General features: G+C 38.2%; 1 protein-coding gene across 3 annotated transcripts in view; it reads left to right on the top strand.

The window, feature by feature from the left end:
- SACS (sacsin molecular chaperone) overlaps nucleotides 1-23,185 on the top strand; it is a 105,991-nt gene extending 82,806 nt beyond the window's left edge. For all 3 annotated transcript variants that reach the window (XM_025364548.1, XM_025364550.1, XM_025364551.1), the window contains one exon: nucleotides 10,327-23,185. In XM_025364548.1, the coding sequence (XP_025220333.1) occupies nucleotides 10,327-21,881 (11,555 nt within the window). In that variant the 3' untranslated portion in view covers nucleotides 21,882-23,185. The remainder of the gene's footprint in view (nucleotides 1-10,326) is intronic.
- The last annotated feature ends 3,437 nt before the right edge of the window (nucleotides 23,186-26,622 follow it).

Raw genomic sequence — 26,622 nt, 5'->3', positions numbered from 1 at the left:
GCTACCATTTGCTTCTCTAGCCCTGGGTGAATGGGGCAAACCTGTTGTATTTTTAGGGATGAGATAAATGTATAAATTAATGTAGAAAACTTGACATCTTTCGAAGTTGCATTTTTCCACTTTTATTTTCTTCTTTTTCTCTATTATGGATTCAAGTTTGTTATTTTGGTGTCATAATGAAGCACTATGTTTTGTTTCTGGTCTTGGTTAATTTTCTTGGCATTGTTACACTAGATGTTCATCTGGTGTTTTGTTCATCACACATCGTGTGTGGGTCACTCCCATAGATTGTCCTGATGATCACTTTTCTTTATCTAGATTTAAGAGTTAGGCTCCTATTTTCATGATTATTTAATAACCCTGATAACTAGCTGTATTAGTCTGTTTTCATGCTGCTGATAAAGACATACTTGAGACTAGGTAATTTATAAATAAAAAGAAGTTTAATGGACCCACAGTTCCACGTGGCTGGGGAGGCCTCAATCATGGCAGAAGGCTAAAGGCACATCTTACATGGCGACAGGCAAAAAGAGAATGAAAGCCAAGAGAAAGGAGTTTCCCCTTATAAAACCATCAGCTCTCTTGAGACTTAGTCACTACCACGAGAACAGTATGCACTACCGTGAGAACACCACCCCCATGATTCAATTATCGCCCACTGGGTCCTTCCCACAACACATGGGAATTATGGGAGTTACAAGTCAAGATGAGATTTGGGTGGGGACACAGCCAAACCGTATCACCAGCCTTTAAACTTTTTTAAACCAGTCACATGGGTATCTTCCCAATTATTTTTATCTCTGTGTTCCAGACAAAAATTTGTTTTTGATACAACTTTATTGCCATTAATGGTTTTAATGTTTTGAGAGCATGATGATACAGGGACTTAGGGGAAGCTTGCTTTCCTTTCCTGAGTTCTGAGTCAGTGAAGACATAGCAGAGGAATTCAGCAGATGGATGTCAGAAACCACCTCTGTCACTGATTATTGTGATATTGGAGATTATAGCTGTGACAGGCATTGGACTTCTGTTGACTCCCAGAATGAAATGGATTAGCTCACCAGTCTAGTCACAGGTAGCCCTGGAAAGCCACAGACTTCCTTCCAGAGGTCCTGCCCCTACTAAACATCTGTGCCTGTGAGTCCCGCTGAGCATGTGCAGATGCTTTTTCTCAGCTTACCAAGCATATAAGTCATCTTGCTTTCTGGTATGGGGCGTGTTGGGGGAATTGGTGAGCACAGGAGAAGAAAGGCAGAGTCTTATGTTTATGGAGCCCCCTTCATAAATGGTGGGGAACATCACAGACATGTAACGACATCTGATATTTTTTGCTGTACATAATGATTACTCCATTGCTTTGCTGACACAGAGCACTGTGAACTTCTGTTTATGAGTGATCGGTAAACACTGATTGGCCAGTCTGGGAAGTACTACTGCATAAAATGGAAACGTGTTTGTTCTGCAATGGAAACTTCTCCTCTAATTCTGTAGCTCAAACAAATTCTGTCACATTATTTAATAATTGTACCTTTTCCTTGTATTACATTGAAAATCCTTAGCTAAATATTGAGCTACTGCTTGTATTTTTAGTGTTTACTTCTACAGCCCCTTTCATTAGCAGTTAAACATGTTTCACTATATTCCGTTTTAGGAAAAACAAAGCAGACCTCGATCTTGATTTTCTTTCTTGTGTTCTGTCATAGTCCAGCTTCCAGAAGGAGTTGTCTTATTGTCTGTCCTTCCTCATTATTTATTATCACTCCAAACAGACTTTTGCTTCCACTGTCATTCCACTAAAATAGTCTGGCTGACGTCACTAATGATTTTTCTGTTACTCAGCTCAGTGGACTTTTCTGTTTCTTTTACCTGATCTCCCGGAAGCTTGGGATTCCTCCTTGAAGCCCTCAGCCGTGATGATACCATTCCTTCTTGGCATCCACTGATTTTGCTTCCTTCTCAGAATTATTTGTGAACCTCTGTTCCTCACTTTAATCCCTAAATATGGGTTAGTGCGGGGGCTCCTTCCTCAGCTCTTTTACTTTGTTCCTTTCTTTGAATACATTCATCCACTCCCATGAAAGCGTTAGTGACCACCATATCCTTGGTCACCACCGTAGTCTTCAGAGAGGTAGTGTAGCAGAGATTAAAAACCTGGATTTTGTAGTTACACAAATCTGGGCTTAAACTTCACTCCTCTATTGTGTGACTCTGAACAAATTTTCTCTCCTCTCTGAGCCCCTGTTTCCTCATCAGTAACGTGATAATACAGTAATATCCTTCTAAGGGTATATCTGAAGGTCCCCAGGATTTGATTACCTAAAATTCAGGTTGCTTCACTGCAAGGATAATGAAATAAGGATTGAGTGGAGGATGGGAGCAATCACAACTTGCCGGCTGAGTTGTATCCAAGTTTGTGTTATTGCAGCAGGTCAGGTTATTGAAAGCTTTATTGTAATATCGTACTCACAGCAGGCATTATGCCGAAGATCGAATGAGGAATACGTAATACATGTCGTTTAACACAATATCCGGCACTGAATACTCACAAATGGTAGCTGTTGTTAGCATTTTGCACTTGGAATCCCATAAGTATTTCAAAATCAACATTGCGAAACTTTAGTCTTCATCCTCTCCCCAAATCTGTTTCTCATTTTGAGTGATCCCATTGAAAATAACACCTCTGTTCACAAGACTGCCAAAGAAAGAATCCTTAAATTTTCTTCTTTGTTCCTCACAATCTCCAGGATCTGTTGACTAAATTTTCTGTGCCAGTCCCGTGGTCTTACTCCACTGCCTCTTACAGATCCTCTAATTTCTCGTTGTTACTGGATTCTTGCAGTTGATGTCCCTGCCTACAGCGGTTGGGCTTCATCTGATTATGTCACCCTCCTGCTGCAGGTTTTCCAGTGGACACTGAATCTATCAGGAGAAATCTAGCCCTGCTAGCCGGAACTAGGGGACTTTCCATGATTGTGAACTTCCATGATTGTGGACTGCTGTCTCACTGGCCTTGGTGCATGCAGGTGCCCTCTTCTGTTCTAATTATACAAGCACTTGTAGGTTGATGAACGTGAATCCTCCCTAAATTTCATGAAAGCAGAGAGACCTATCAGATTTGTCACCACCATCTAGCACAGTGCCTACTTCAGTGTAGGTTCTCAGTACTTTTTTCCCTGCATGAAAGTTTTCTCATCGCTGCAGTTTTGTACATGGTGTTCCTTTTGCTTAGAATATTTTCTTTCCATCCTCTACTTTGCCCAGCTAATGTTTATTCATCGTTCAGTACTGAGCTCATGTGTCACCTCCAGGAAGCTTTCTTTGACATCTTGCCCTGTGCCTCACCCCTGCCCTGCAGTCTGAGGTGGATGCTTCTCTTTTGCTCTTGGAACCCAGTACACAGTCCATTTGATCCTCTTTGCTTTATTAGAATCATGATTTTACTGTGCTAGACTGCAACATCCTTGAGAGCAGGGGCAATCTTTATTTTTATATTTCCAAGGTCTGGCCGAGAGCCTGCTTGCCAAGTTTGACTGGACAAGTTGATGCTTCAACTGCTGGGCTGGGTGGGGACTGCATGGAGGAGATGCGGCGCAGAGGCCAAAAGGCAAATCTCGTTCTTGTGTCCGTGAGTTAATAGTTCCTTTTCAAATCAGTGTCTTCTGTAGTCTTGTTTTTTCTTTACAACCGTGAGATAATAGAGCCTGTGTCTCCATTTGAGAGATGGAGACATTGAAGCTCAAAGAAATTGAGGGATTTAAATGACTTGCTTGAGTTGCAGAGTTGAAACTATGAGTTTTGTTTTTTTAATTTCCAGGTCTGAATTATTTCTGTGTGAAGTTGCTTAAGTAAATGGATGGCTATCAGAAACTGGAGAATAGTTAGAAGAGCAGGTAAATGGGCTTTGGATGAAGGAAAAAGAAACAACAGTTGAGTGGCACAGATGAACAGTTGAGTGGCACAGATGAACAGTTGAGTGGCACAGACGCCTAATAGTTAGTGCCAGGGTCTTATTTATAATTTTTAAAATTTTCATATTTATTTATTAGATGAGACCAAAATCCGTAACTTTTCCTATGAGGCACTTCATTAGCTGGCTCCATTTTCTGGGTGTCGTGAAGATGCCTGGTACATGGAAGGTTCTATTGATGTTTGCTTTTTTCATCTCCTTCCCTTAGTTCCATGCTTTTTTCTGTTTGGAGGACAGCATGTTCTGTCCCTCCCTCAGCTGTGCTACATGTGACTTCCTCGCCAACTCCTCCATCTCACTAGCTCTGCTCATCTTTTGTGCAACCCATGTGTGCTTCCATGCTCTGGTCTCCACGGCACTTACACACCAGTACCTGTTTAAGTGTTTGTAATAATTTATCTGACACTTGCCTGCTCCATTAGACTGTAGGGCCAGATCTGGGACTATGTCTAGTTGTCCATTTCTGTATCTCTAGCACTTAATCAGTATTGCCGAACTAACAAGGTACCTGTTGCTAAGGTGATCAGAATGCTGTTAAGATGAGAACAGTTCAGTTTCTTTGGTTACACCTTTGCTCTCTATCTTAGCTACTAGTTTAGTTAGCCTAAGGGACCCAAATACACAGAAATCTCACAAAGCTGTAGCAGTCCACTTGATTAAAAGTTTCTTGCTTCATTCAAGCAGAGGAGGGATAGATGTTCACGAAACAATTCTTAGAAGTTTATAATTGTTGGTTACCATGGGCAAGCAGTGGAAATAGATAATAAAATCTCTTTTTCTTTATTATAAAGTTAGAATTGTACACTTTGTATAGATATTCCAAAACTTTTTAAAAATTAAAAATTTTAAAAATCAGGTTTTTTAGTCTAGAATCTCTGAACATGATAGCCTGTGCAAAAACCTCACTGGTAGGTTATCAAATGATGTTATGAAGGTATAATGTAATTTGTGCATATGAATTCCATAGTTCGTTCTTTGCTTTCTTTCTGAACCAACACTCCTGACTCTTACGTACTTTGATTTAGTTTGCACTGAAATATAGCTTTAAATCTTAGATGTGTATTTTGCTATGTTTGGAGTTTTGTTTCTGGCTTTTCTTTTACATGAGGATGTGTAGAGATTCTACAGACAGCATTATCTTAAGATACAGAATAATTTCTGTAGCCATTATGTGAAAATTGTGACAATTTTGACTTCTAAGAATGGATTTAATTGTATTCTAGCACAACAACTTCTCTGGGGATATTCAGGTAGGATAACTGAATGTCGTGTTCATTTGAAGCCTGATGTTTTTGTTCATTTGGTTCTTTGAATTCTGTTTTTGCATTTACGTAAGTAGCTAGAAGTTATGTCAACAATTTTTTTTTCTGGTGGTAATAACTATAATATTAAAGGAGAGAGGAAACCGTACTAATACAGATTTTTGTTATTACAAATACCACAGTAAAACTATATTCAAATGACTTGGAAACATTCACTTCATAGAACATTTAGTCTCTAATCAAAGAATGGTGTGGGAATCTGTATTTTAAGCTGTGGTATTTAATGGGAAGTGTGATAGTGAATGCATCCCTATTATATAATGCACACAAATATTCTGATTAAAAAGCATAGAAGGGGCCAGGCTCGGTGGCTCATGCCTGTAATCCCAGCATTTTGGGAGGCAGAGGCGGGTGGGTCACGAGGTCAGGAGTTCAAGACCAGCTTGGCCAAGATGGTAAAACCTCGTCTCTACTAAAAATACAAAAAATTAGCCAGGCGTGGTGGCAGGCACCTTTAATCCCAGCTACTTGGGAGGCTGAGGCAGAAAATTGCTTGAACCGGGGCGGCAGAGGTTGCAGTGAACTGAGATCACGCCACTGCACTCCACTCTGGGCAACGGAGCGAGACTCTGTCTCAAAAAGCAAAAAACAAAAACAAACACACAAAAAAACAGAGAGGGACGTAGATTCTGGGACCTGTGACTGTGAAGTCAGGAGACCACAGCCTTTCTGTTTTGGAGTCTGGCTCAGTGTGCTGTGGTTGGTGACAGCAGGGACCCCCTGTCCTGGGTGTGCTGAGGAAGGGAAGGTGGCCAGCCTAGGTCTCACTGGGGACAGTCGGCCGATTGTTCTTACAGTGCCTTGTGTGTCATTTTGCTAACTGCCTTTGTTTTTAATAATAATTTTTTGACTCAACTAGTGGTATTATTTTCCCCAACTTCATGTTTCATGTGGAAATTTATAGGATATAAGATTTGCTTGCAGAAATCATTTTTATGATAAATATTATTATTTGAAGCAGGTGATACACTAAAAATAGTTTAGAAACCAAGTCATTATTATAGTGATAATTCGTGTAAATATTTTTGAGTTCCTAGCTTATATTAAAAATGGTTTATCTTTCACAGTTCTTATTACTGTATTTTTCTTAAAGCTTTGTCAATGTATCTTACATGTTTTAAGGTGGCATCAAATCAAAGAGGAAAACAAAATCTTGATATAAGTGGACTGCATAATTAACATTTGCCCTGGTACTGTCTGGTTACATCAGCGATTCTCTAAGACGAAAGCTAAGAAGTCGGTGACAGAGTGTCAGTGGTGATTTTTGAGGAAGAAATGTGGTCACTGGGACTAATGTTGAACCACCCTGGCTTGCTGGACTTTTCTGCTGGGCCCTGGGGTCTGCAGTGCCACCGCTAGGCTGGAGGTGGAGGGAGTCTGGCCTGGCAGGAAGGCTGCCTTTCTTTCCTTCCTTTTTTAGTTTGGTTGTTTTATTTCTTTTTTTCTATTCTGTCTTCATTTCTTTGAAGATTGACTGATCTACAGTACACCATTTAATTGAACCCTGACTGTACATTTACAAAGAGATTTGCATCTCTGTGCTCAGTGGGGCATTGTTAGAACTCATCAGCTACCCAGGCTGCCACTGCCACTTTTTGTACGGGAGAAAAGTATCAAAAACTGTCACTGTGCTTAGAGCTTTGGATGGATTGTTATTGTAGCCAGCTGGAGACTGGAGGAGTCTGGCTGAATGTAGTAAACTCTCAGTTAATTAAAGCATTCAGGACTGAGATTTCTTGGTTAAGTAAATTTTTAAGTAGACTACATATAATATTTCCGTCTGTGCTGAAATTCATCTCAAGGTTAGCACTGAACATAAACATAAACGATAAAAAGCAGTGCAGTCTTTGAGTACTGATTCATTATGTTGATGTTATTATTTTGAACCAATGAGGGATTGAACTGACAATAGTGAAGCAAAAGCTACTCTTGGAAGAGTTCCTTCTAGGTTAAATGTGGTCATTGTTTAAACCTTTCTGCCTCTCGGAATAATTTCAGTACTGTAGCTAACCTCTGTAGACAGTGCTGATAACTTTTAAGGTTACAAAAACCATTTCATTTATTAAACTGCTACAGAAATTATTTTGCAGATCCTGTTAGAGGTGCTTTACAATTTCTATGACTTTCTAACCCAGGACATGGAGACTTGTTTCTGTGTTAACATTTATAACTAAAAAGCTGAATGTCTTAAATACAATGGATAGAATTCAGGACTTCAGATTGAACTGACTTAATGTACATATGCTGGTGTCTTATTACATTTTCTCTCTCCTTTATTTTCTTTCATGTTTTTTTCAGTTGAGCATGACCGATGTGTTAGTTGCATGCTATATGTGGTGTGTGTGTGTGTTTTGTTGGCATTTAATGTATACATTAAATGAGATCATTTTCCTGAAGGTAGGTATATGTTTTATAAATTGCCAAATTTCATGAAAGGATATTGGGTAAGATTATCTATGGAATGCATGTCGTGGTAATTATTAACATAGAGCACAAAGTGGTGCATATTTAATTTTTTATTTTCTGAGTGTTTTGAATTTTAATTTCTAACTCTTTTTTTGTATCTCTAGTATTATATCCTTGCCTTATTATTTGGATATTCCATTATAGTTAAATCTGATTCAGTGAGCATTTTTAAAAGAAAAATGTTGGAAAATCACATTTTAATAGGACTTACAGATCAAACAGGCTATACTAGTCAAGCTGCTGACAAGATTTTGTAATTTCTTAAATATTAGTGCTTGAATTATTATAAATCACACAATGTAAAAACTGAAAAATATTCTGAATTTGGGTATTGACACCTTCCTAAAGTTGCAAAAGTGTGCCCTTGCTTAAATTTCTATGGCAGTAATTTTAAAATATCTTGTTGTTACATGAAAGGCAATTTCTTGGTAGAAGATAAAGTCATCTTTTTTATACGTAAGCCTCTGAAATAAGGGTATGCTTTCTTGGACAAAAAAGTAACAATATGTAAAAGTTTCCAGAGCCTGAGGCGGGATTCCTCTTACAATATTTTCCAAACTTGTTTTTTTTTTTTTTGAGATGGACCCTCACTGTGTCGCCCAGGCTGGAGTGCAGTGGCGTAATCTCGGCTCACTGCAACCTCCGCCTCCTGAGTTCAAGCAGTTCTCTGCCCCAGCCTCCTGAGTAGCTGGCACTACAGGAGCCTGCCACCATGCCCGGCTACTTTTTGTATTTTTAGTAGAGATGGGGTTTCATCATCTTGGCCAGGCTGGTCTTGAACTGCTGACCTCGTGATCCACCCGCCTTAGCATCCCACAGTGGTGGGATTACAGATGTGAGCCACTGTGCCTTGCCACTTTTTTAAGAGTCTAGAAGTCGTATGTACGTAGGGAGAATATTGAATGTTAGTATCTATACCAGATCGAATTTGAGATGTTTTTTATTTCTCTGGGAAAAATATACCTATAGATGAATGGTGTTATTTTTTTCATTTTTTTCCTACTGATATTATAAATGTTATACTCTGAAATACTAAATTCACTTAGAAAATGTTCATTTCTAAGGCCAGTGGTTAAAACCAGTAAAAACTGCCCCCCTCAACCCAAGCAAATATCTTCCTAGTGTTCTAGTTTATCAGACATCCAAAAGCGGAGCTGCTCTGCTGCCTTCACAGCACGGCCCCACGTGCTCCCTTTGTTGCCTCCAAAGTATTTCTGCAAAAATCTCAGGGCTCTGAACAGCACACTTTAATAAGTAGCTAGATACAGGGTACTTTGGAAAAGTTGTAAATATGTTCTGTATTTGGGCATAAATATAGAGCAGTCTTTAGATCTAGAATCTCATCCCCATTATTTTTCCAAATGAGAGAATTCAAGTCCCAGAAAAATGAAATGGCACTTAAATTAGACATCTGTTTAGTTGTTGAAAGGAAACCATGTAAGTCTCATTGCTGCCTCAGCTGCAGAAAGCGCTGGTCAGCTGCAGCTGCGACTCCAGCCTCTGTGAGCTGACTTCATGCCCTTCTCTGTAGGTCATGCAGCTGCGTGGCTCCTGGAAACTTGAAGTTAACACAAAACATCCTTCATACAGGTTGGGTGTCCCTAACCCAAAAATCTGAAACCCCCAGTGTTTCAAAATCTGCAACAAGTATCTACATGACACTCAAAAGAAATGCTCATTGGAGCATTTTGGATTTCAGATTTTTGGATTTGGAATGCTCAGCTGGTAAATACAATGTAAATATTCCAAAGTCCAAAAGAATCCGAAATCCAAAACACTTCTGGTCACAAGCATTCAGATGAGGCATAGTCAGCCTTTATTGGGGTCGCGTATCAATTTTTACCTTTAAATAAAAAAGATTCTTATATAAATTTTATCTGCATTTTTTCTTGGTGTTTTTATTTGTGGGCAAATAAGTGCTAAACATTGTTTTCCATATTGATTTCATTTGCTGAACATTATAGGATACTTTAAAAAACATATTTAAATGCATTTTGTATATTTATTTAAAATAAGCATTTTCCAGGCAGAATTATTTCTCTCACAGGTTATTGTAAATATGGATTTATATATAGAGTTTCTATCACTATTATTATTTAAAAATTATTTTAGCCCAGTTTTGCCGAATTTTTACATGTACTTCCAGCTCTTAGAAAACTTTCCAGTACTGGCCAGGCATGGTGGCTCATGCCTGTAATCCCAGCACTTTGGGAGGCCAAGGCAGGTGGGTCATGAGGTCAGGAGATTGAGACCATCCTGGCTAACACGGTGAAACCCTGTCTCTACTAAAAATACAAAAAACATTAGCCGGGTGAGGTGGCAGGCCCCTGTAGTCACAGCTACTTGGGAAGCTGAGGCAGGAGAATGGCGTGAACTCGGGAGGTGGAGCTTGCAGTAAGTGGAGATTGTGCCACTGCACTCCAGCCTGGATGATAGAGCGAGACTCCGTCTTAAAAAAAAAAAACAAAAAAACAACAAAACGAACTTTCCAGTACTGTCTTATTTGTGAGAATAGAAAGCTACTGTGGTAGAATTATATGTATTTATGACATTTCTGTGTATGATTTACAGGAAGACCATGTACTCAGCTGCAGCTTCTAAATCCAGAACGATTTGCACGTCTTATCAAGGAAGTAATGAATACATTCTGGCCTGGCAGAGAATTGATCGTTCAATGGTATCCATTTGATGAAAACAGAAATCACCCATCTGTTTCATGGCTTAAGATGGTTTGGAAAAATCTTTATATACATTTTTCAGAGGATTTGACTTTATTTGATGAGATGCCACTTATCCCCAGAACTATACTAGAGGAAGGTCAGGCGTGTGTGGAACTCATTAGACTCAGGATTCCATCATTAGTCATTTTAGATGATGAATCTGAAGCACAGCTTCCAGAATTTTTAGCAGACATTGTACAAAAACTTGGAGGATTTGTCCTTAAAAAATTAGATGCATCTATACAACATCCGCTTATTAAAAAATACATTCATTCACCATTACCAAGTGCTGTTTTGCAGATAATGGAGAAGATGCCATTGCAGAAATTATGTAATCAAATAACTTCACTACTTCCAACACACAAAGATGCCCTGAGGAAGTTCTTGGCTAGTTTAACTGATAGCAGTGAGAAAGAGAAAAGAATTATTCAAGAATTGGCAATATTCAAGCGCATTAACCATTCTTCTGGTCAGGGAATTTCCGCTTATACAAAATTGAAAGGTTGTAAAGTCTTACACCATACTGCCAAGCTCCCAGCAGATCTGCGACTTTCTATTTCAGTAATAGACAGTAGTGATGAAGCTACTATTCGTCTGGCAAACATGTTGAAAATAGAACAGTTAAAGACCACTAGCTGCTTAAAGCTTGTTTTAAAAGATATTGAAAATGCATTTTATTCACATGAAGAGGTAACACAGCTTATGTTATGGGTCCTTGAGAATCTGTCTTCTCTTAAAAATGAGAATCCAAATGTGCTTGAGTGGTTAACACCATTAAAATTCATCCAGATATCACAGGAACAGATGGTATCAGCTGGCGAACTCTTTGACCCTGATATAGAAGTACTAAAGGATCTCTTTTGTAATGAAGAAGGAACCTATTTCCCACCCTCAGTTTTTACCTCACCAGATATTCTTCACTCCTTAAGACAGATTGGTTTAAAAAATGAAGCCAGTCTCAAAGAGAAAGATGTTGTGCAAGTGGCAAAAAAAATTGAAGCCTTACAGGGCAGTGCTTGTCCAGATCAGGATGTTCTTCTGAAGAAAGCCAAAACCCTCTTACTGGTTTTAAATAAGAATCACACACTGTTACAATCATCTGAAGGAAAGATGACATTGAAGAAAATCAAATGGGTTCCAGCCTGCAAGGAAAGGCCTCCAAATTACCCAGGCTCTTTAGTCTGGAAAGGAGATCTCTGTAATCTCTGTGCACCACCAGATATGTGTGATGTAGGCCATGCAATTCTCATTGGCTCCTCACTTCCTCTTGTTGAAAGTATCCATGTAAACCTGGAAAAAGCATTAGGGATCTTCACAAAACCTAGCATTAGTGCTGTCTTAAAACACTTTAAAATTGTCGTTGATTGGTATACTTCAAAAACCTTTAGTGATGAAGACTACTATCAATTCCAGCATATTTTGCTTGAAATTTATGGATTCATGCATGATCATCTAAATGAAGGGAAAGATTCTTTTAGAGCCTTAAAATTTCCCTGGGTTTGGACTGGCAAGAAGTTTTGTCCACTTGCCCAAGCTGTGATTAAACCAATCCATGATCTTGACCTTCAGCCTTATTTGCATAATGTACCTAAAACCATGGCGAAATTCCACCAACTATTTAAGGTCTGTGGTTCAATAGAGGAGTTGACATCAGATCATATTTCCATGGTTATTCAGAAGATATATCTCAAAAGTGACCAAGATCTCAGTGAACAAGAAAGCAAACAAAATCTTCATCTTATGTTGAATATTATCAGATGGCTATATAGCAATCAGATTCCAGCAAGCCCCAACACACCAGTTCCTATACATCATAGCAAAAATCCTTCTAAACTTATCATGAAGCCAATTCACGAATGCTGTTATTGTGACATTAAAGTTGATGACCTTAATGACTTACTTGAAGATTCTGTGGAACCAATCATTTTGGTGCATGAGGACATACCCATGAAAACTGCAGAATGGCTCAAAGTTCCATGCCTTAGTACAAGACTGATAAATCCTGAAAACATGGGATTTGAGCAGTCAGGACAAAGAGAACCACTTACTGTAAGAATTAAAAATATTCTGGAAGAATACCCTTCAGTGTCAGATATTTTTAAAGAACTACTTCAAAATGCTGATGATGCAAATGCAACAGAATGCAGTTTCTTGATTGATATGAGAAGAAATATGGACATAAGAGAGAATCTCCTAGACCCAGGGATGGCAGCTTGTCATGGACCTGCTTTGTGGTCGTTCAACAATTCTCAATTCTCAGATTCAGATTTTGTGAACATAACTAGGTTAGGAGAATCTTTAAAAAGGGCAGAAGTTGACAAAGTTGGAAAATTTGGTCTTGGATTTAATTCTGTGTACCATATCACTGACATTCCCATCATTATGAGTCGGGAATTCATGATAATGTTCGATCCAAACATAAACCATATCAGTAAACACATTAAAGACAAATCCAATCCTGGAATCAAAATTAATTGGAGTAAACAACAGAAAAGACTTAGAAAATTTCCTAATCAGTTCAAACCATTTATAGATGTATTTGGCTGTCAGTTACCTTTGACTGTAGAAGCACCTTACAGCTATAATGGAACTCTTTTCCGACTGTCCTTTAGAACTCAACAGGAAGCAAAAGTGAGTGAAGTTAGTAATACTTGCTATAATACAGCAGATATTTATTCTCTTGTGGATGAATTTAGTCTCTGTGGACACAGGCTTATCATTTTCACTCAGAGTGTAAAGTCAATGTATTTGAAGTACTTGAAAATTGAAGAAACCAACCCCAGCTTAGCACAAGATACAGTAATAATTAAAAAAAAATCCTGCTCTTCCAAAGCATTGAACACACCTGTCTTAAGTGTTTTAAAAGAGGCTGCTAAGCTCATGAAGACTTGCAGCAGCAGTAATAAAAAGCTTCCCAGTGATGAACCAAAGTCATCTTGCATTCTTCAGATCACAGTGGAAGAATTTCACCATGTCTTCAGAAGGATTGCTGATTTACAGTCGCCACTTTTTAGAGGTCCAGATGATGACCCAGCTGCTTTCTTTGAAATGGCTAAGTCTGGCCAATCAAAAAAGCCATCAGATGAGTTGTCACAAAAAACAGTAGAGTGTACCACGTGGCTTCTGTGTACTTGCATGGACATAGGAGAGGCTCTGAAGTTTTCCCTGAGTGAGAGTGGAAGACGACTAGGACTGGTTCCATGTGGGGCAGTAGGGGTTCTGCTGTCAGAAATCCAGGACCAGAAGTGGACTGTGAAACCACACATTGGAGAGGTGTTTTGCTATTTACCTTTACGAATAAAAACAGGCTTGCCAGTTCACATCAATGGGTGCTTTGCTGTTACATCAAATAGGAAAGAAATCTGGAAAACAGATACAAAAGGACGATGGAATACCACGTTCATGAGACATGTTATTGTGAAAGCTTACTTACAGGCACTGAGTGTCTTACGGGACCTGGCCACTAGTGGGGAGCTAGTGGATTATACTTACTATGCAGTGTGGCCCGATCCTGATTTAGTTCATGATGATTTTTCTGTAATTTGCCAAGGATTTTATGAAGATGTAGCTCATGGAAAAGGGAAAGAATTGACCAAAGTCTTCTCTGATGGATCTACTTGGGTTTCCATGAAGAATGTAAGATTTCTAGATGACTGTATACTTAAAAGAAGAGATGTTGGTTCAGCAGCCTTCAAGATATTTTTGAAATACCTCAAGAAGACTGGGTCCAAAAACCTTTGTGCTGTTGAACTTCCTTCTTCAGTAAAATTAGGATTTGAAGAAGCTGGCTGCAAACAGATACTACTTGAAAACACATTTTCAGAGAAACAGTTTTTTTCTGAAGTGTTTTTTCCAAATATTCAAGAAATTGAAGCAGAACTTAGAGATCCTTTAATGATTTTTGTTCTAAATGAAAAAGTTGATGAGTTCTCGGGAATTCTTCGTGTTACTCCATGTATTCCTTGTTCCTTGGAGGGGCATCCTTTGGTTTTGCCATCAAGATTGATCCACCCTGAAGGACGAGTTGCAAAGTTATTTGACATTAAAGATGGAAGATTCCCTTATGGTTCTACTCAGGATTATCTCAATCCTATTATTTTGATTAAACTAGTTCAGTTAGGTATGGCAAAAGATGATATTTTATGGGATGACATGCTAGAACGTGCAGAGTCAGTAGCTGAAATTAATAAAAGTGATCATGTTGCTGCATGCCTAAGAAGTAGTATCTTATTGAGTCTTATTGATGAGAAACTAAAAATAAGGGATCCTAGAGCAAAGGATTTTGCTGCAAAATATCAAACAATCCCCTTCCTTCCATTTTTGACAAAACCAGCAGGTTTTTCTTTGGACTGGAAAGGTAACAGTTTTAAACCTGAAACCATGTTTGCAGCAACTGACCTTTATACAGCTGAACATCAAGATATAATTTGTCTTTTGCAACCAATTCTAAATGAAAATTCTCATTCCTTTAGAGGTTGTGGTTCAGTGTCATTGGCTGTTAAAGAGTTTTTGGGATTACTCAAGAAGCCAACAGTTGATCTGGTTATAAACCAATTGAAAGAAGTTGCAAAATCAGTTGATGATGGAATTACACTGTACCAGGAGAATATCACCAATGCTTGCTACAAATACCTTCATGAAGCCTTGATGCAAAATGACATCACTAAGATATCAATTATTGATAAGTTAAAGCCCTTTAGCTTCATTCTCGTTGAGAATGCATATGTTGACTCAGAAAAGGTTTCTTTTCATTTAAATTTTGAGGCAGCACCATACCTTTATCAGTTGCCTAATAAATATAAAAATAATTTCCGTGAACTTTTTGAAAGTGTGGGTGTGAGGCAGTCATTCACTGTTGAAGATTTTGCTCTTGTTTTGGAATCTATTGATCAAGAAAGAGGAACAAAGCAAATAACAGAAGAGAATTTTCAGCTTTGCCGGCGAATAATCAGTGAAGGAATATGGAGTCTCATTAGAGAAAAGAAACAAGAATTTTGTGAGAAAAATTACGGCAAGATATTATTGCCGGATACTAATCTTATGCTTCTCCCTGCTAAATCGTTATGCTACAATGATTGCCCTTGGATAAAAGTAAAGGATACCACTGTAAAATATTGTCATGCTGACATACCCAGGGAAGTAGCAGTAAAACTAGGAGCAGTCCCAAAGCGACACAAAGCCTTAGAAAGATATGCATCTAATGTCTGTTTTACAACACTTGGCACAGAATTTGGACAGAAAGAAAAATTGACCAGCAGAATTAAGAGCATCCTTAATGCATATCCTTCTGAAAAGGAAATGTTGAAAGAGCTTCTTCAAAATGCTGATGATGCAAAGGCGACAGAAATCTGTTTTGTGTTTGACCCTAGACAGCATCCAGTTGATAGAATATTTGATGATAAGTGGGCCCCATTGCAAGGGCCAGCACTTTGTGTGTACAACAACCAGCCATTTACAGAAGATGATGTTAGAGGAATTCAGAATCTTGGAAAAGGCACGAAAGAAGGAAATCCTTATAAAACTGGACAATATGGAATAGGATTCAATTCTGTATATCATATCACAGACTGCCCATCTTTTATTTCTGGCAATGACATCCTGTGTATTTTTGATCCTCATGCCAGATACGCACCAGGGGCCACATCCATTAGTCCTGGACGCATGTTTAGAGATTTGGATGCAGATTTTAGGACACAGTTCTCAGATGTTCTGGATCTTTATCTGGGAACCCACTTTAAACTGGATAATTGCACAATGTTCAGATTTCCTCTTCGTAATGCAGAAATGGCAAAAGTTTCGGAAATTTCGTCCGTTCCAGCATCAGACAGAATGGTCCAGAATCTTTTGGACAAACTGCGCTCAGATGGGGCAGAACTTCTAATGTTTCTTAATCACATGGAAAAAATTTCTATTTGTGAAATAGATAAAAGTACTGGAGCTCTAAATGTGCTGTATTCAGTAAAGGGCAAAATCACAGATGGAGACAGATTGAAAAGGAAACAGTTTCATGCATCTGTAATTGATAGTGTTACTAAAAAGCGGCAGCTCAAAGACATACCAGTTCAACAGATAACCTATACTATGGATACTGAGGACTCTGAAGGAAATCTTACTACGTGGCTAGTTTGTAATAGATCAGGCTTTTCAAGTATGGAGAAAGTATCTAAGAGTGTCATATCAGCTCACAAGAACCAAGATATTACTCTTTTCCCACGTGGTGGAGTAGCTGCCTGCATTACTCACAACTATAAAAAACCCCATAGGGCCTTCTGCTTTTTGCCTCTCTCTTTGGAGACTGGGCTGCCGTTTCATGTGAATGGCCACTTTGCACTGGATTCAGCCAGAAGGAACCTGTGGCGTGATGATAATGGAGTTGGTGTTCGAAGTGACTGGAATAACAGTTTAATGACAGCATTAATAGCTCCTGCATATGTTGAATTGCTAATACAGTTAAAAAAACGGTATTTCCCTGGTTCTGATCCAACATTATCAGTGTTACAGAACACCCCTATTCATGTTGTAAAGGACACTTTAAAGAAGTTTTTATCATTTTTCCCAGTTAACCGTCTTGATCTACAGCCAGATTTATATTGTCTAGTGAAAGCACTTTACAGTTGCATTCATGAAGACATGAAACGTCTTTTACCTGTTGTGCGGGCTCCAAATATTGATGGCTCTGACTTGCACTCTGCAGTTATAATTACTTGGATCAATATGTCTACTTCAAATAAAACTAGACCATTTTTTGACAATTTACTACAGGATGAATTACAACACCTTAAAAATGCAGATTATAATATCACCACACGCAAAACAGTAGCAGAGAATGTCTATAGGCTGAAACATCTCCTTTTAGAAATTGGTTTCAACTTGGTTTATAACTGTGATGAAACTGCTAATCTTTACCACTGTCTTATCGATGCAGATATTCCTGTTAGTTATGTGACCCCTGCTGATATCAGATCTTTTTTAATGACATTTTCCTCTCCTGACACTAATTGCCATATTGGGAAGCTGCCTTGTCGTCTGCAGCAGACTAATCTAAAACTTTTTCATAGTTTAAAACTTTTAGTTGATTATTGTTTTAAAGATGCAGAAGAAAATGAGATTGAAGTTGAGGGACTGCCCCTTCTCATTACACTGGACAGTGTTTTGCAAACTTTTGATGCAAAACGACCCAAGTTTCTAACAACATATCATGAATTGATTCCATCCCGCAAAGACTTGTTTATGAATACATTATATTTGAAATATAGTAATATTTTATTGAACTGTAAAGTTGCAAAAGTGTTTGACATTTCCAGCTTTGCTGATTTGTTATCCTCTGTGTTGCCTCGAGAATATAAGACCAAAAGTTGCACGAAGTGGAAGGACAATTTTGCAAGTGAGTCTTGGCTTAAGAATGCATGGCATTTTATCAGCGAATCTGTAAGTCTGAAAGAAGATCAGGAAGAAACAAAACCAACATTTGACATTGTTGTTGATACTCTAAAAGACTGGGCATTGCTTCCAGGAACAAAGTTTACTGTTTCAGCCAACCAGCTTGTGGTTCCTGAAGGAGATGTTCTGCTTCCTCTCAGCCTTATGCACATTGCAGTTTTTCCAAATGCCCAGAGTGATAAAGTTTTTCATGCTCTAATGAAAGCTGGCTGTATTCAGCTTGCTTTGAACAAAATCTGTTCCAAAGACAGTGCATTTGTTCCTCTGTTGTCATGTCACACGGCAAATATAGAGAGCCCCGCAAGCATCTTGAAGGCTCTACATTATATGGTCCAAACTTCAACATTTAGAACAGAAAAATTAGTAGAAAATGATTTTGAAGCACTTTTGATGTATTTCAACTGCAATTTGAATCATTTGATGTCCCAAGATGATATAAAAATTTTAAAGTCACTTCCGTGCTATAAATCCATCAGTGGCCGCTATGTGAGTATTGCAAAATTTGGAACATGCTATGTACTTACAAAAAGTATCCCTCCAGCTGAAGTGGAAAAATGGACACAATCATCATCATCTGCATTTCTTGAAGAAAAAATACACTTAAAAGAACTGTATGAGGTGATTGGTTGTGTACCTGTAGATGATCTTGAGGTATATTTAAAACACCTCTTACCAAAAATTGAAAATCTCTCTTATGATGCAAAATTAGAGCACTTAATTTACCTTAAGAATAGATTATCAAGTGCTGAGGAATTATCAGAGATTAAGGAACAACTTTTTGAAAAACTGGAAAGTTTATTGATAATCCATGATGCTAACAGTAGACTAAAGCAAGCAAAGCATTTCTATGATAGAACTGTGAGAGTTTTTGAAGTTATGCTTCCTGAAAAATTGTTTATTCCTAATGATTTCTTTAAGAAATTGGAACAACTTATAAAACCCAAAAATCATGTTACATTTATGTCATCCTGGGTGGAATTCTTAAGAAATATTGGACTAAAATACATACTTTCTCAGCAGCAGTTGTTACAATTTGCTAAGGAAATCAGTGTGAGGGCTAATACAGAAAACTGGTCCAAAGAAACATTGCAAAACACAGTTGATATCCTTCTGCATCATATATTCCAAGAACGAATGGATTTGTTATCTGGTAATTTTCTGAAAGAGCTATCTTTAATACCATTCTTATGTCCTGAGCGGGCCCCCGCGGAATTCATTAGATTTCATCCTCAATATCAAGAGGTAAATGGAACACTCCCTCTTATAAAGTTCAATGGGGCACAGGTAAATCCAAAATTCAAGCAATGTGATGTACTCCAGCTGTTATGGACGTCCTGCCCTATTCTTCCAGAGAAAGCTACACCCTTAAGCATTAAAGAACAAGAAGGTAGTGACCTTGGTCCACAAGAACAGCTTGAACAAGTTTTAAATATGCTTAATGTTAACCTGGATCCTCCTCTTGATAAAGTAATCAATAACTGCAGAAACATATGCAACATAACAACTGTGGATGAAGAAATGGTAAAAACTAGAGCAAAAGTCTTAAGGAGCATATATGAATTCCTCAGTGCAGAAAAAAGGGAATTTCGTTTTCAGTTGCGAGGGGTTGCTTTTGTGATGGTAGAAGATGGTTGGAAGCTTCTGAAGCCTGAGGAGGTAGTCATAAACCTAGAATATGAATCTGATTTTAAACCTTACTTGTACAAGCTACCTTTAGAACTTGGCACATTTCACCAGTTGTTCAAACACTTAGGTACTGAAGATATTATTTCAACTAAGCAATATGTTGAAGTGTTAAGCCGCATATTTAAAAATTCTGAGGGCAAACAATTAGATCCCAATGAAATGCGTACAGTTAAGAGAGTAGTTTCCGGTCTGTTCAGGAGTCTACAGAATGATTCAGTCAAGGTGAGGAATGATCTCGAGAATGTACGAGACCTTGCACTTTACCTCCCAAGCCAGGATGGTAGATTGGTGAAGTCAAGCATCTTAGTGTTTGATGATGCCCCACATTATAAAAGTAGAATCCAGGGGAATATTGGTGTGCAAATGTTGGTTGATCTCAGCCAGTGCTACTTAGGGAAAGACCATGGATTTCATACTAAGTTGATAATGCTCTTTCCTCAGAAACTTAGACCTCGATTATTGAGCAGTATACTTGAAGAACAGTTAGATGAAGAGACTCCCAAAGTTTGTCAGTTTGGAGCGTTGTGTTCTCTTCAAGGAAGATTGCAGTTACTCTTGTCTTCTGAACAGTTCATTACAGGACTAATTAGAATTATGAAGCATGAAAATGATAATGCTTTTCTGGCCAATGAAGAAAAAGCCATAAGACTTTGCAAAGCCCTAAGAGAAGGACTGAAAGTGTCCTGTTTTGAAAAGCTTCAAACAACGTTAAGAGTTAAAGGTTTTAATCCTATTCCCCACAGCAGAAGTGAAACTTTTGCTTTTTTGAAGAGATTTGGTAATGCAGTCATCCTGCTGTACATTCAACATTCAGACAGTAAAGACATTAACTTCCTCTTAGCATTGGCAATGACTCTGAAATCAGCAACTGACAATTTGATTTCCGACACTTCATATTTAATTGCTATGCTAGGATGCAATGATATTTACAGGATCGGGGAGAAACTTGACAGTTTGGGAGTGAAATATGACTCTTCAGAGCCATCAAAACTGGAACTTCCAATGCCCGGCACACCAATTCCTGCCGAAATTCATTACACTCTGCTTATGGACCCAATGAATGTTTTTTACCCGGGAGAATATGTTGGGTACCTTGTTGATGCTGAAGGTGGTGATATCTATGGATCATACCAGCCAACATACACATATGCAATTATTGTACAAGAAGTTGAAAGAGAAGATGCTGACAATTCTAGCTTTCTAGGAAAGATATATCAGATAGATATTGGTTATAGCGAATATAAAATAGTTAGCTCTCTTGATCTGTATAAGTTTTCAAGACCTGACGAAAGCTCTCAAAGCAGAGACAGTGCTCCTTCAACACCAACCAGCCCTACTGAGTTCCTTGCCCCTGGCCTGAGAAGCATTCCTCCTCTTTTCTCTGGTAGAGAGAGCCACAAGACTTCTTCAAAACATCAGTCCCCCAAAAAGCTTAAGGTTAATTCTTTACCAGAAATCTTAAAAGAAGTGACATCTGTGGTGGAGCAAGCATGGAAGCTTCCAGAATCAGAACGAAAAAAGATTATTAGGCGGTTGTATTTGAAATGGCATCCTGACAAAAATCCAGAGAACCATGACATTGCCAATGAAGTTTTTAAACATTTGCAGAATGAAATCAACAGATTAGAAAAACAGGCTTTTCTAGATCAAAATGCAGACAGGGCTTCCAGACGAACGTTTTCAACCTCAGCATCCCGATTTCAGTCAGACAAGTACTCATTTCAGAGATTCTATACTTCATGGAATCAAGAGGCAACGAGCCATAAATCTGAAAGACAGCAACAGAACAAAGAAAAATGCCCCCCTTCAGCTGGACAGACTTACTCTCAAAGGTTCTTTGTTCCTCCCACTTTCAAGTCGGTGGGCAATCCAGTGGAAGCACGCAGATGGCTAAGACAAGCCAGAGCAAACTTCTCAGCTGCCAGGAATGACCTTCATAAAAATGCCAATGAGTGGGTGTGCTTTAAATGTTACCTTTCTACCAAGTTAGCTTTGGTTGCAGCTGACTATGCTGTGAGGGGAAAGTCTGATAAAGATGTAAAACCAACTGCACTTGCTCAGAAAATAGAGGAATATAGTCAGCAACTTGAAGGACTGACAAATGATGTTCACACATTGGAAGCTTATGGTGTAGACAGTTTAAAAACAAGATATCCTGATTTGCTTCCCTTTCCTCAGATCCCAAATGACAGGTTCACTTCTGAGGTTGCTATGAGGGTGATGGAATGTACTGCCTGTATCATAATAAAACTTGAAAATTTTATACAACAAAAAGTGTGAAGGTATTTAAGGGGGAAAAAAAGAGGTAGATCTTGAATGTGTTGTAGCACAAATATAAATTGCTGTACTTCATTAAGCTTCATTGCCAGTTAGCTAGGAATTGTGAAGCACATTGCAGATTATTCTGGAGTTATGTGCATGAATACCAACGGAAAACCTTAACTGAATCTAGAAGAAAAGTATTTTGAAGATGGTGGTGAGCTGCAAAACAGGTGGATGGATTTGAATGATTGGGATGGTACATTATTGAACTGCACTTTCTATAACCAAAGCTTAGCAGTTTATTAGATAAGAGTCTATGTATGTCTCTGGTTAAGTGAAGTTAATCTTATGTTTTTAACATGGTATTTTTGAAGGAGCTAATGAAACACTGGACATATCATTGGTTTAAACATAAGGGGAATTAAGTCTTTGTAGTTTGTCATTTTTTTAAGTGGATCTTCTTGGATGCATTATTTTCTTATCAGCTGGCTCTGATTATGAATTTGTTGCAATTTTATGTCGTACTCAGTGCATTTAAGAAATGGTACAGTATTTTAATCCTGTTACTTGACTAAGAGTGTGAAGGTAGTACTTTTTAGAGTGCACTGAGTGCACTTTACATCTTTATTTAAAATTTTTTGACATCTTTTGTTTACAGGCTTCCTGTTTCATGAAGATAGCAATGGAAAACTCAAAATGGTGGCAGTTCTTATTACCAGATGAGATGTTAGTATTGTTTCTGGAAACTGCTTGCCAAGACAACATTTATTAACTGTTAGAACACCTGCTTTATGTTTGTGTGTATATATTTTCCACAAATGTTATAATTTATATAGTGTGGTTGAACAGGATGCAATCTTTTGTTGTCTAAAGGTGCTGCAGTTCAAAAAAAAAAAAAAAACCTTTTCTTTCAATATGGCACTTAGTGGAGTTTTTTTTTAACTTTAAAAACATTAACAATTGTTAAAATCATTGTGTTATCTAGTAGCTTATAATGATCAGCTTATATTTCCCCGTGGTCAGAACTGACATTTAATTCACATTTGTCTCGCCATACTTCTGTAACATAGTTCTGTCGCAGAATGTAAAAGAAAGGTAATGATAATTAGTTTATACAAGTGTACTGGCTGCAAATGATGCTAAATATATTTTATGCAATTAAGGGCTTACAGAACATGTTAAAACTTTTTTACTTTTATCGGTAATAAGGAATGTTTGCACCTCCACCCTGCATTGCTTCTGGATGCGAAACCATGTAATTATTTCTGCTGTTATATAAGGTGCCGTACTTTTAATAAAGCAAAATGTACATATGAAATCATTGTAATGGGTATTTCCTGGGAAATAGTTCATTGGAAATCAAACTTAACATCTTAATATTGAATTTTGATGTGTGTCTAGGTGTGTGTTTATTGGAAATATTAGGAAAATATTTTCCTGTATATTTTCATGCTGGAATTATAGATTTCTTTTTTAGGATTAATAGAATATAAAGTGCTTATTACATACTAGGTTTAGGTCCTCATTGATTTAGTTGAGTTTATGTCACCTTTTTAGGGAATCAGATTAGTTGACATATATGGTATATACGTGTTTGGAAACAGATACATTAAATATTTTTTTCCTCTAGGTAGAACTGAATTGGTATTTCCCTTGCCTCAGGGACAGCTGCATGTCTGGGACTAATTCACACTTTATTACTGACAGATATGAGTTCTTCATCTTTGTAGTTGAGGTACAAGTCTTCAGAGTTAGGCGGATGAGGGCTAAGAGCGCTCTCTGTTCTGGAGCTACCTGAATTGTGCGTCTTCAGCTTTATGTAAAGTACTTGCTATTCCGAAGCTCCAGTTCAGCACTTAGATTTTATTGCTTTTGAATATTAAAATTTACACAGAAAACCTCATTTGGCCTTGATGATAGTTGATCTAGTTGGAGTTTTGTGTTTTTCCAGGCAAAAGAAACCCCAAAAAACAAAAAACCTGATAATTTGATTTTAGAAAATTAATACAATTATATATAACTTTTTAATGAAGCACTCCCACCAGGGTCAGGCTGTACCTGTAATCAAATGCATTGGTGTATTTCTGCAATGAAGCCTATGAGGGTTCACGCTAAATTGAATACACAGACCTGATAAATAGCCTTATGTAATTTGAGTCAACTTTTGCCACCAATAGTTTACAGCAGACTTATTTGAAAATTTTCACTTTTTGAAGCTTTTTAGATACTGAAATTGAGGATAAGGAATTTTGGACCTGACTGTTTTCTTATTTTGCGCTTCCCCCACCCTTTTCCATGGTTTGCTTCTTTTAAAAAGACAAAGGAAGCTGTGTGCTGTCTGTCGTGGATCGGCTGCTCCTGAGTAGCATGCAGTCCAGGAAAGGGATGGAGCAGCAGCTGCACTCGTGAGCAGGGTCTCTGCTGCAGAGGCTCCAGGGACAGGGTGTCCCCGGCAGGATGGCCCAGTGGTTCATAGTCTCCGTGAGGACACCAGTGAAAAGCACCATACAGTTAGTTAACGGAGCAGGCAGTGCCAAGAGCCCAAAAATGATTTGGGTAAAATCTTAAAATAGTATTTAACAGAATGAAGAGGAGTTGTTCACAGGTCTGAGTTGTTCACAGGTCTGATTTTGGGATGAGTGGGATGTACTTGTTTCATTAGTGCCAGATGACATTTTTGGTAGTTTAAATGTTTTGTAGATCTCAAGGATGACATTTATAGCGCTGGTAGAAAATAGCATATAGAAGCATATTTGAAGTGGAATTTACTATGTGAAGAAGACTGCTAAAGCCAAGTAAGAGGCGATGTTTCAAAGGAATAAAAGAAGGGGACACAAAGCTACAGAAGCAGACACAATCTGAAAACCATCGTGCACAAAATTCTGCCCTTTCAGAAGAGCTCCTACCCTCATTCCCTGTTTCCCATAGGAGCACAGACTTAACTTGTTGGATGACCTGGTGGGGGTTGGCGGGGGGAACCCAAGACACATGGCTTGACTCTTTTAATATGAATTTGGCTGCTTTCAGAGAAGGCATCTGTCCATCCTCCTCATGTAGTGATTATAGAAGTTGGGAGACTTTAGTGCTGCCTGTGACCAGAGCGGTTTGTATTTTATTCAGCTGTGAAGTTATTAGGAAGTCCATTTTGCTGCAAACCAGCTATCTTTATTATTATTTTTTATTTATTTTTTTGAGACAGATTTTCACTCCATTGCCCAGGCTAGAGTGCAGTGGCACAATCTCAGCTCATTGCAACCTCCACCTCCGGGGTTCAAGTGAATCTCCTGCCTCGGCCTCCTGAGTAGCTGGGAAAACAGGTGTGTGCCACCAAACCCAGGTAATTTTTTGTATTTTTAGTAGAGGCGGGCTTTCACCATGTTAGCCAGGATGGTCTGGATCTGCTGAGCTCGTGATCCGCCCACCCCGGCCTCCCAAAGTGCTGGGATTACAGGTGTAAGCCACCGCGCCAGGACCACTATCTTTATTATTAAAGCATAATAGTAGATTTTGATCTTCTTCATCTTTTTGACTGTATGTACTTCTCAGTTCATAAATTGGGAAAGAAATGAGTGCTATTTTTAGATCCCTACTGTAGCAACACTCAATAGTCTATAATCACGTAGTATAATAGCAGTATCAGTCTATATACCCTGTGATATATGTTTATAATCATGACCATATGCCTTCAGTGAAAATTTAAATTACATGATGTGTTTAAGAAGACAGATTTATATAATGCATTCTAGAATACAGCTCATCTAAAAGCTTTGATTCTAATGAAGGATAAATTCCTTACTGTGGAGAATGCATTTATTCATAACAACTTCTTTCAACATTATTCCATATAGCTAAGGATCAAAAAAATAGAATTTAAACCTTTTATTCAAAAGGTTCTGTTCTCCACACTTTCTACTTGACTATTTTTATTTATCTCACTTTATCATCTAAGCACAAATTTTTGGACATACGCTATGAGAACCAAGCTAGTTTATAAATGTTTAGTGATTCCGTGTTTTATCAGCTGGGCTTGAAGGTATATTTCGCAGAAACGGAACAAAATACCAGGAACCATTTACTTTGACCATAGAAATGTCACAGTAAGAAAGCAGTTTTTACTCAGGACTCAACCAAATGGAAAAAGGTAAATACCAATTTGTAAGTAAAAACACCCAACCGCCTGTGAAGTGTGAGGAGCATTACACCGAGTTGAGTTTGCTCTTAACTGCTTGGAAAGCACTGTATTTTTATTTTGCAATTTCAAGTGTTTATGCATTCTGGCCATTTAAACATCAGGGAGTTGTTATAAGCAGGCTATGCTGTTAAATGAACATCTTACTAAGCATTAGGAATAAAGAGTTCACTTTTGTACTTTCTCTTGATTCTGAGACTATGGAAAATGAATTTGAACTTGTATTTATAGTTATTAATATGTCGTATCATTAGAAAGTGGCAGTGCTGTTGGTCTCCCTACACCTGTTTGGAGATTCTTCTTATCATAAGTAAAACAAAAACAAATCCCACCACGTTTTGTGATAGAAGTTTGTGATAGAAGGCATTTTACAGAGTGAGCGGATGGCCTACACAGAACGCACCTGTCTTCAGAGGTTCAGTGTGTCCTGTTTGATTTCTATAGCAACTTATAGAGCCAATTGGCACTAAACATTTTCACAAGCTCTGAGTGTCTTGCTTCTATGAAGTTACATCCAGACTTTTGTCTATCGTGTGGAGGCAAGTACCACAGACTAGCCCTTTGATCTTG

This window comes from Theropithecus gelada, chromosome 17 (assembly GCF_003255815.1).
Source record: "Theropithecus gelada isolate Dixy chromosome 17, Tgel_1.0, whole genome shotgun sequence".
NCBI classification, from domain to species: domain Eukaryota; kingdom Metazoa; phylum Chordata; class Mammalia; order Primates; family Cercopithecidae; genus Theropithecus; species Theropithecus gelada.
The sequence above is the reverse complement of the archived record's forward strand: the minus strand, read 5'-3'. Positions and strand labels throughout refer to the sequence as shown.